This window comes from Bos mutus, chromosome 11 (assembly GCF_027580195.1).
Source record: "Bos mutus isolate GX-2022 chromosome 11, NWIPB_WYAK_1.1, whole genome shotgun sequence".
In the NCBI taxonomy this organism is placed as follows: Eukaryota; Metazoa; Chordata; class Mammalia; order Artiodactyla; family Bovidae; genus Bos; species Bos mutus.
Window position 1 is genome coordinate 103,292,672 of NC_091627.1, and position 11,805 is coordinate 103,304,476.

The following is an 11,805-nucleotide window of genomic DNA, read 5'->3' on the forward strand; positions in this document are numbered from 1 at the left end:
CCATCTGAGCCACCGGGGAAGCTCAGCTTCGGTATCAGACAGTCATTTGCGTAAGAAAGAGTCTAACTGCCTCTGACTTGCATTCAAGGCAAGGAAACACTTTAGAATTTGAATCTCACCATAGGAGGAGTGTCTCTGCTCCTTGTGGAAGGAACTGCCTCCCTTTCCGGTGCTGAACCTGCTAGGGCTGCACAGGGCTCAGGTGGGAGTGTGCACATTGACAGATCAGCACCGTGGCTGGGTTCGGAAGCACAGACACACTTGGACGTGGCAGTTTAGAAATTGGCCCTCTCTGTGTGCTTCCAGAGAGGACTTGGTCGGAAGACTGATGAACACTGTTCTTCCCCCCATTGGCTAATTTGAGATGCATTTGTCAGCATCACCAAAATCTTCCGGTTTATTCTAACCTAGTATTTTCAAGCCCTGAACAGTCAAATCTGCAGGTTTCTGTGTATCTGAACTACCTGCTGTGAAAGGTTTTCTTAAGGCAAAAAGAGAGGTAAATTTTACCTTTTAAATGGTTAAAATTAGTACAAAGAGACTTCTTCTAATGAACTCACTAAGAGAACACTAAATCAGACACTCCTTTGTTCTCCAGTTCCCACAATAGACGTTGTAATGTACAGGTCGCCTCTGTATTTTAACCCCCAGTTATGAATAAATGACTGGTAGTGCTGCCCTTGGCTCACTCTTCGCCTCCCACCCACCAAAACCCCTGCCTTCCTCTCTGTGAGTCTAGTGTTCCCCACTGAAGACCCAGCCTCCCTGCCTGCCCTGAGCTGCCAGGTCGCAGCTGCATAGTGAATGTGGCATTCTCCCCGCTCCTGCCTCTGTGTTACCTTGTCAACATGCATGTCACAGAAACTCATTACCAGTCTTATAAAACTGGTATTCTCACCAATATTAGGTATCATAATTCAGTGCTCTTATGGTATAAAATAGGCTTCAGTGTTTAGCCCCATCTGTAATACTGTTTCCGTAGGGAATGTGTTCTGAGTTCTAAACAGCTGGTTTATAAACACTTCTAAGTAGAGAAATAGTCAGATGAGGTCCTGAATATTGCTTCATATATATGTCTACACAAAACCCTCATATGTATTATTGTTTCAACTGACATCTTCATTGCATAGTAAGATTTTGTGGCTTTTTCCTCAAGTGGGAAAGGAGCCATACGCCAAGCAGTGTGCTGCCTTCTCATTAGTTCAGCTGAAATATTTACCTGCTGTTGGTGTCTAGACCTTTCCCCTAAACATGCAGGATCTTTAGGATCCCCATTCCATCCTGTCATCTGTGTATGCCTGGCTGGTCACTTACACCTTCAGTATGGAAACAGGGCAGGTGATTGGTGATAGTTAGCTCTCTGTGCCAAAATAGAGACCTCTTCATGTGTCTGTGAAAACAGAGTAAGATGTCAGGAGCAGGTAAACCTGTGTTTATTCAAGGCCAGAATAAAATTTCACAAGAACACACGCCTAACAGAATTTCCTGTATTGAGAAGGCTCAAGCATTTCAATTCGATACAGTGATTTAAAAATTGTGTTTTCTAGATTGAGCGCTATGTTTGAAGTAAATACAGACCTTCAGAAAAACATCCTGTCAAAAGTTTCTGCCGAGCTCTCCTGGCCATCCCTCCTCAGCTCCCCCCGGCTCGTGAGGTTTCCCCTCACTAATACAAACTGCTCTTCAGTAAGTATCCAGGTGCCATGGGCTTTTGGAAATGCATCATAGTGTGAAGTATCTGCTCTTTCTTCTAATGGGGCAGATCTTTCACTTACCACCTCTTTATTTCATTTAAGGAAGAAGAGATTATGTTAGAAAACCCTGCAGATGTTCCCATCTATATTCAATTTATCCCCCTGGCTTTATATTCCAGCCCTTCCATCTTTGTAGATAAGTTAATATCAAGGTAAGCATTGTTTCAGATCATCAAAATGTTTCCATATGAACAGTGAATGATCACTTTACACATTTAAAATTTCGTTGTTATTCAGTCGCTAAGTCTTTCTGACTCTTTGTGACCCCATGGACTACAGGTGTATTATTGTCTATAAAGTAAAAATATCAGGATGTTTTTAAATTAATGATTATACAGGATTGACTCCTTTGTGGCCACAGCACTCTGGATTATATGTATCCCGTAGAAGGTGTTCTGGGGTCTTACGAGCATTTACCTCCAAATCTTTTGTCTGATAGAAAGTTGTCGGTGTTGTTCAGTTACTAAGTCATGTCTGACTCTTTGCAACCCCGTGAACAGCAGCACACCAGGCTTCCCTGTCCTTCACTATCTACCAGAGTTTGCTCAAACTCAAGTCCATTGAGTCGGTGATGCCATCCAGCCATCTCATCCTCTGTCTCCCCCTTCTCCTGCCCTCAATATTTCCAAACATCAAGGTCTTTTCTAGTGAGTTGGCTCTTTGCATTGGGTGGCCAAAGTATTGAAGCTTTATTGCAGCTCATAAATAGTAGATTTGCTTAGAGAAATCTTGCATCTATAATTGAGGTTGAGAGAAAGTTCTAGGGAGAGAAACAGATATTACATTGCTGCTGCTGCTAAGTCGCTGCAGTCGTGTCCGACTGTAGGACCCAATAGATGGCAGCCCACTAGGCTCCTCTGTTCTTGGGATTCTCTAGGCAAGAATACTGGAGTGGGTTGCCATTTCCTTCTCCAATGCATGAAAGTGAAAAGTGAAAGTGAAGTCTCTCAGTCTTGCCTGACTCTTAGCAGCCCCATGGACTGCAGCCTACCAGGCTTCTCCACCCATGGGATTTTCCAGGCAAGAGTACTGGAGTGGGTTGCCATTGCCTTCTCTGAGATGTTACATTAAGCATCTGGAAAAGCTTCCAGTTGAAGACAAAAAGAAATCATAAAGAACTCCTTCCTAAAACAGTGTAAAGAGGAAGCAGGTGAAGCCTTTCAAATATTTTAGTTTCAAAAGTGAAGAATAAACTGTAAGTTGTAGCTGCTTTTTGAAGGCTATTAATCTGGTAATATTGATCTCAAAATCTGCTGAAAGGTAAACACAACCTTGGTAATTACCCTGCAACCGCTTTGACTATGATGCTGTTCTCAAAGAATTATGTGTGTTTTTTAATTTCAGGTTTAACTTAAGTAAGGTGGCAAAGATCGATTTAAGAACACAAGAATTCCAAGTCTTTAGAAACACTGTAAGTATTCAAACTTCATACGATTGCAAAGAAGTAATTTTATGATATGACCGATGCGATGTGGAAGAAAAACATTAACCATCCTTAAACTGCCTGAAAGGCAGATTACTGAAGAAGTTCAGAAGAGTCCAGTAATTCTTTTAGAGGCATAAAGCCCAGGAGGAGTGGGTGGGATTTAGATCAACAGGCGGCATGCTGTGTAGAAGGTCCTGTTTGTGGGCATTAAACGTTAAGCCCATAATAATGGCTGCCAGAACCTCTGAGAGGATGCCAATGAGGTGTATAGACTAATACATGATTTCTTTTTATTAATTTCTTTTTATTTTCTTTTCAAAATATTGAGCTTGGTCATTTAAATTTTTATTTTGGAAACTTTCTAATAAAATTGTAAACTCCATGAAGCCCAGACCTGTGGCTGGCTGTATTCATACTTAGCACAGTAGCACTTACAGTTTTCCCTCAACAGATATTTTTGAACTGCTGAGTGTATACACAAGCTGGTTTGTTCTAGGACCAGATAGTGTCTGTCATGCAGGCCAGGCTGAGCAGCCACTAACCCACTCACAATTATGTAGGAACTTAAAACTTTCTTGTGTCAGTCAGGAATTGGCACTCGGAACTGACGCCACCTGCAGATCGGCCCAAGTCCCTTGGCCTCCAGGCCCTTCCTTCTGCCCAGCTCGTCTCGTCTCCTTAGACAGCCTGTGCACACCAGCCCCGCGGGCTGTGGACCCTCCACCAGTTCAGCCCTCTGATTTTCCCTGACTCTTCATTTACACCTGTGTTAACTTCGGTGTTTGTTTTTCTTGTGTGGTGCCGTGTTTCCCAAATCTGGGTATAGGCTCCTTGAGGACTTGTCTTCTATTTATCTTAGTTTTTCTCACATTTATAAAACGAAAGGTGTTGAATGAATAAGAGTGAGAGTCTAGTTAATCTTCCATCATCTGACTGACTTTGATGGGAACAGTCGTCTGCCCCTCCTTTCTCTCCTCGCTGTGGGCCCTTGCAGTGCACAGGTCCCAGTCTGTCAAGGAGCTGTGACTTGGCTGCTTCCCATTTGGAACAAGGGAGGTCGGCTCCTGGGGTCCTCATGCCTGTGTACCTACCAGCTTGGTCACCTCGACCAAGCGTGTCAACCTTTCCAAACTTGAGCCTCTGTTGCAATGTGAACTTAATAATCTGGATGTCACAGGGGTTTTTAACAGATGAAACAAACCAACATGGAAGCCCTTAGATGAATCGCTTGGCGAATGGGAAGCCCTCGGGGAATGTGGACTGCATGAGTCAGTCTGTGGCTCACAGGCGAGAATGAAAGGTTTTCAGCATTCCCTGAGTAGCTAGTATGTGTCAGCACCATGTTGGGTGCATTCACGTTTGTAATTTCGCATAATCACTACAACAGCCTGGCTGGGCTATCACTAGCCACCCTGAGAGAGAAGTATTTCACATGTTCTGCTGGTGGTGGAAGAACAGAGCTCAGGGAGAGGAAGTACCTTGGCCAAGTTCATACCTGTGATGGCTGGCAGGGCCAAGTTCACATGTAGTTCCCCCAGAGTCGGGAGCCCTTGCCCAGGCTTATGTGACACATGGGCATTACTGGTTAGGAATCACTAACTACTCTCCAGCCACATGTTTTATAGTTTTTCAAGTATTTGTGTTCTTTCCCATAATTTTATGTTTTAATCTATAAAACATATATTAGCCAGACCTTTATGGAATACTTTTTATAGATCTATTTTTAAGTCAGTCTTATATAAGAAAGTTATTTTTCTAAGTAATTTTCAAATTTTTTTTTTTTTGCTGAGTAATAGGTAGAACACTAGACTAAAATTTAGAGAGTCTCGTATTCTAATCCATGCCATTCTCTTGGAATCATTTTTAAAATTTTCTTTGTTTCTGTCCATAAAGATACCATTAAAAAATGCCATAAAAATAATAAGTTCAGGGTTATCCAAATATCTAGATATTATCCAGATATCTAAATGATAATATCTAGAAAGTTCAGTAACCACAAATTCCGTTCACTCTGCACTTATAAAGAGAGAAAATAAACATAAGAAGTAAATGACCTAGTATTTGCCTTTCTTATCTTACCAAATCTTTGGTGGTACCTATAAGATGTAGGTATTATAAGAGGTAGGAAGATGAATAAGAATGCCCTAGATCCCAGAAATTTATTCTAAATAAGAAATTCTGGAGGAGGTCTTCAGGTCAGCTTCAAATAAATTCTCTCACAGTTCTCTACGGTGCTGTAAAACTGTGGATCTAAAATTATTTGATCTCAGGATTCCTTTACAGTCTGAAAAATAATTTAGGATTTCTGCTTTATCTCAGTTTTTAAAAATTATTAAGGACTCCAGAGAGGTTTTTTGTTTTTGCAGGTTATATCTGTCATTATTGACCATATTAGAAATGAAAACTGAGATCCTTAAAATAGTGATTTAATTCATTTAAAATAATGATAAGCCCATTCTGTTTGACAGATAATATAAAAATGAAAAAATAGATATGTATTTTTAAAAACAGTTTTGCAATAAGAACAGATTGTTTTACATTTTTACAGAGTTCGTCAGTGGCTGTCAGACTTAATATACAGATAGATTCTCATGTCTGCTTCTGCATTCAGCCCCTTAAGATGTATTGTTTTGGTTGAAGTATATGATAAAGATCTGATCCGACCTCACACATGCATGTAGTTGCAGAAAGGATGTCTTAATTGCCTTTTTAGCTGTCATAACACTATATACACCAATCATTTGGAAAATATTGGTCACTAACATATGCAGAGCTTCCAAATGTTGATACAGTTCACTCTGCAGTATCCAAAAAATCATGTTCATCCCTGTAACCATGAATCTCATCAGGGAATTCTTTAACTATTGGGAAGCTCTCAAGTTCACAAGGCCAAAATTCTAAATTACACTCAAACAGTTGAATTTTACCATTGGCGACAAATGCTTCAGTTGCTTTCCTTAAAGGAACAGATGGACTTCATTTTTGTGGAAATGTCTACTAAATACCCCAGTCTGAATAGTCATATATTGACTCTCAGTCATTTTTCAAATAGAAATGGAGCCCCTTGAGGAAGGAGCTAGTTCTGTTGGCATCTCAAATAGCTCTTCCAGACGGCATGGGCCAGCCTGCTGCAGGGGCGCTTCAGGCATCCTCGCTCTATCACACGGTAGTGAAAAGCCTCGTGCTCAAGGGTTGAGATTTAAGATTAATATTTATTACTAGTTAATCAGTCACAGGTTTTGGTTTGGGTTTTTGTTAGCTGTAAGTGCCTGGCAGTGAAGAAAAGCCATGGCTACCAAGGAGGTTTGATAAGGCTACCTTGCTTCTAGCTAAAGGGTCAGCAGTTTAATTACCCACCATTGCTTTTGCTTGTGCTAATGTTAACACAGTGAAAAAGGCAAAGAACTTTGGTCTGTGTTGTGAAAGTAGTTTTGACACACCTAAAAAGACCTCTCAGATCCCCAAGGGTCCGTGAATCCCTCTTCAAGAACCACCACTATGAAAATTACTGAGTGTTAGCCCAGAGGTATCACAGAATCCTAAAGTATTTTCCATGTCATCAGAATTTGTTTGTTGGGACTATAGGTATAGTGTATAATGTGCTTGTCAGTTACTCAGAACAGTTGATTTAAAGGGAACCTACTCACCAGCCATTTGGGAGCAGTCAGAACATTGTTGTACTAGGAGACATTGACAGAGAAGAATTTTCAATGCAGGAAAAAAATAGCCGCCTCAGAAGAGAGAGTTGAAAAGTAGTGTGCTTCACAGAGTTTATTAGCTATGAAATTATGTCCATAGAATCATGCTGTTGAAATAGATCTGTGTATAGTAGAAAATCATAGAAAATTCACTCTCCTCCCACAGGTTAGCAGGTATATAAAGTGCCATGGACATTTATACCCAAGTACTACCAGCCCTTCCGCCCCCAAAAAAGTTTAATGTTACTTGAAATCAGAGCAGTGTTAACTATGATTTTTTTTTTAATAAAAAGCAAATCTTTTTAATCTTATCTGTAACTGTCAAGAAGTCATATTTTAATTATTAAACTGAACTTATTTGAACTTTAAATCATTAAGTGTTTATGAAACAATAATAAGGGGCTTAGCTTTCAAAATAAAATTCAAAGATAGATTGATATGAATTGGAAATACCTTCATAAATAAAATGATGTGGCCTTAAAACTCTGCAGCCAGTAGCCTTCTGAGGGGAGAGGCAGGAAAACCATGACTGACAGGTGAGGGGCAGCACCAGCAGGACTTCAGGACGCTGGGCGCTGGCCACTCAGCTGTTTGCTTTGTGTTAAAGCATTGAGCTGCTCATCTCTTGGGTGTGTGTCCTTTTCTGGTTTTTTATGTCATGTTTCAGAACCTTTAACGTTAAAAGATCTGTACACAAAAACAAGTGCTTAGTACAAACATGAAGACTCTGGTGACCTGGGGAATAAAACCCCTTTGGGGACTTAATGCAGAATATGAAGTTGTCATCATCGGTTGCTCTGCTTGACAGCTATCCAGGATCTAAATCATAAGGGATAAATTTGTTTAGTCATTTTGAGAAACTAATACTCGGCTGTGGATGGGGTAAAGGGGAAAAATTTTTTTCAGAAAATATACTAATGACTCTTGTTTGTTTGCCCAATGATTCAAGGCTCACCCACTGCAGAGTTCAACAGGATTCACAGAGGGCCTCTCCCGACATTTAGTTTTAAACTTAATTTTAAAACCTGGAGAAAAGAAATCTGTCAAAGTAAAGTTTACTCCAGTTCACAATAGAACTGTTTCTTCCCTAATCATAATCAGGTATGTTCTGTGATTTAAGTGTGGGTTGACTTCTGGTACTTATATAAGAGTCCTTTCTTGATTTGTTTCAATATTAATATTTGCATTAATTTATTTATGAAACAGGGTATTCATTTTGTCCAAAATATGTGCACACACACACACCAAACCTCATGAAACATAACATTGTGATTATATTTTTAACTAAAAGACATGACTAGTGTCTACTGTACATGTGTGACTCTTGAAAATGTAAAACTCTTGCTCTTCGTCATGTAAACGTTTTTAAATTTTTCAAGTGCCAACGTTTGACCGTTCAATTTACTGTATTAATCTTCACATTGTTTATAAAGCAGCAGTAAAACTCAAGATCAAAAGATTGTGCAAATTTAAGGGGAGGACAATCTGGGCTTCTTCTTCTTACGTAGAAATAACCTGACTGTGATGGATGCCGTGATGGTCCAAGGACAGGGGACAACCGAGAACCTGAGGGTGGCAGGCAAGCTTCCGGGCCCAGGGAGCTCCTTACGCTTCAAAATCACAGAAGCACTGCTGAAAGACTGTACGGAGGGTGAGTGTTCTTGTCGTAGGCACGCGCACGAATATCAGCGCTCCTTTTCAACAGTAAGTGGTTCCAGAAACAGGAACACTGTTTCTACATGGGCATGTGCATGTATGACTGATGAGCACTTGAGACTTTAAGGGAGCACCCGGACTCGCTGTCAGAGTTGCTGCATTTGGATCTTACGAGCTTTGAAGTATCAGTGTTCATTGCATACCTTAGCTGATTTACTCTGAATGTGAAATACAAAGCCTAATTAAACTTCCGCCATCTAAAATGACTTAACAAATAAGAGAACTTCCTGATGAAACCTGGGTGGTGGCTCATCCCTTTGGCCTGACGAGCTCCGTCATAATCTCTGGGATACGTTCGTGAAGGATGTGTTATCGTCACTTGGACCTGGTGCACGGGACAGCAAGATTTACACTCCTCATTTTTTTCCTTTAGGTATGAGACTAAGGGAACCCAATTTCACATTGAAAAGAACATTTAAAGTAGAGAACACAGGACAACTTCCAATTCACATAGAAACCATTGAAGTCAGTGGGTACTCCTGTGAGGGATATGGCTTTAAAGTCGTCAATTGTCAAGAGTTTGCACTGAGCGCCAATGCCTCTAAAGACATAGTCATTCTGTAAGTATTTTCTCATAAGATAATGAATCACTAAATCTTTTTTTTTCCCACTTAGTCTTTGGTTACTTCTTCATTTCTTTGTTTTCAAAATTGTGGAAACTCCAAAGTAGATCAGATAAACTAAGAAACCAGTTTCAAAATTATTTTCGATTTTTGCACCTTGTTTTATGTCCCTGGATATGTTCCAGTGTCTCCTGGTTCATTGTCTATGGAAAATTGAATATGTATCCTGCTGTTGTGTAAAAACTATAAATTTTAAATATGTTGAATTGGTTCATAGTGCTTTTCAGGTCAGGTCTACTATATCCTTCTGCTTTTTTGCCTATTCTTTCTATTAGTTTTTGAGCGCTTGATATTGAAACTCCAACTAAAAATCTTAACTTATCTACTTAAAAAGTAATTATATAGTGGAACTATGGGGTCGCAAAGAGTCGGACACGACTGAGCGACTGATCTGATCTGATAAGTATATGTGTGTGTGTGTGTATATATATATAGTGGGACTATATGTAACTTTATTTGAAGTCTCCTGTAAATGTGTTATCATGCTTTCATAATTTAAAACATACTTAATTTTTTAAAAACTCTCAAGTTTTTGTAGAGAACCAACTGTAAGATCATTCTCAGTAGAGCAGACACTGGGTCTCACACATGCAGTTTTCCCAGGTCGTGTGAGAGTTTGGTCAGAAAACAGTGGTAATGCCTACATGGGTAATAGTTGCAGCACGTTTTAACAATTGACAGCTTGTTATAAGGGTTCACTAATACACGTAACCACCGCCCTTTAGTCGAACGCTCACTCCATGGTTCACTCCATGGTCCTCAGCGGGCGTCTTCTTCGTTAGTGCCTCTCTCGCTTGTGTGAGGCGCAGCACTCTGCACCTGCAGGTTCAGTGGGGAGTAAGACACCTGGCCTCAAGGTGCAGGTCGTGTGCTTGGAGAGCTTACAGTTAACACAAAAACTAAATAAATGGGACAGAAAGCAGTGCTTGAGGAGATGTACATCAGTAGGGCTGGGATGGGTTTCTTGGGGGAAAAAGGCATTATTGTGAGTGTATCATGGGAGAGGAGAAGGAATTAAATACAGAAAAAAAAAAAAGGAAAGGAAAGAAGCTCAGAGACTTCTCTCTGAATTACTGATTTTGGAAAGTCAACCATTGTTCTCTTTCTATGTAGTTTCTAGTTATCCACAAAATAAAGTTGTTTTGGTTATTTAACCTCATAGGACAATACTTTGTCCATCTGAAAATGAGAAAGTTGAATAAAAGTGCCAATCTCTAAAATTCTGTGCTCTGTTTCAAATTATTATATTTAAACTGCTTGCAGTATATTTTTAAAAACCTAGTCTCACTGCCACCTTTGCATTTTAGGTTTACTCCTGATTTCACGGCTTCTAGAGTCATCCGTGAACTGAAGTTTATAACAGCCAGTGGCTCTGAGTTTGTGTTTGTATTGAATGCATCCCTTCCTTACCATATGTTAGCAACCTGTGCAGAAGCCCTGCCCAGGCCCAACTGGGAGCTGGCTCTGTACATCATCATCTCAGGAATAATGAGGTACTTGTGTCTTCTTTCGAGGTTGGTGTGTATGTATCACTTGACGCTGTTGATCACGGCTCCCCCTGGGTGCCAGGCACTGTTCTGATTGCCAGGGATCCACCCAACAGACAAAAGAGGCAGCCCTGCCTAGTCAGGCTTACATACACCAGTGGGAGCAGTCAGACCTAAACCCCTCTTGGATGACATATGCAATAAACCAGAGTCTTTTCTACCTATAAAATTTGTTACACACATACAGTACAGCTTAATTTCTTAAAGGAAAAAAAAAGCCTCATAATTTACCAGGAAATTACTTGATTTGGGCATATGAAATGTACTCAAACATAATAGGGTATGCTAATTGAGTCATATCATACCTAAAGAATGTAAAACTGATGAGAAATATTTTTTAAACCCTTAGCATCCTCATCCTTTTTTCAGTCTGTTTCTTTATTTTTTAAGAATGAGATCTACTCGCCTCTCAATTAACTTGCATGTTTACCCAACCCATCCTTCAAGGGAAGAGAGTTGGTCTGGAGAGTTAGAACTAAAGAGCTGCTGCTTGGCAGAAGGAAAGGTGCCCTCCAGTGTCTGTTCTGATTCTAGTGGTTATCTCCTCCGTACAAGCCTGCCTGTACACTGGCACGCTGGAGAAGTCTGTGGGCAGACTTTTATCCCAGATGCTTTTGCTCGTCACAGGCATTTTGTTTTTTTATATTGTTGTGTACTTTACCAAGAAACTCTGCCCTTAGTATCAAATCCTGCTGCTCTCACACTAACACGTGAACCCGGATTCTCCATCTTTTCTCCCCCTGCAGTGCGCTGTTTCTCTTGGTAATTGGAACAGCCTATTTAGAAGCTCAAGGAATTTGGGAGCCCTTCCGAAGGCGGCTGTCCTTTGAGGCCTCGAACCCGCCCTTTGATGTGGGGAGACCATTTGATCTCAGGAGAATCGTTGGTATTTCATCTGAAGGAAAGTATGTGCACCTGCTGGAGATAAATTCTCTAATATGCATAGATTTGGCTGATGTAATTAAAAGAAAAAATAAGTTTCTTCTTTTCGTCTTTGCTCGGGGGAAAAAATTGTAATGCCCTGTGTATCACTCTCAGTTA

General features: G+C 40.4%; 1 protein-coding gene across 1 annotated transcript in view; it reads left to right on the top strand.

The window, feature by feature from the left end:
- TMEM131 (transmembrane protein 131) overlaps window positions 1-11,805 on the top strand; it is a 180,851-nt gene that overhangs the window by 147,777 nt on the left and 21,269 nt on the right. Inside the window, 8 exon segments of the mRNA XM_070380002.1 lie at window positions 1,548-1,686; window positions 1,797-1,906; window positions 3,099-3,165; window positions 7,828-7,979; window positions 8,387-8,529; window positions 8,968-9,154; window positions 10,525-10,710; window positions 11,511-11,669. Coding sequence (XP_070236103.1) covers window positions 1,548-1,686; window positions 1,797-1,906; window positions 3,099-3,165; window positions 7,828-7,979; window positions 8,387-8,529; window positions 8,968-9,154; window positions 10,525-10,710; window positions 11,511-11,669 — 1,143 coding nt within the window.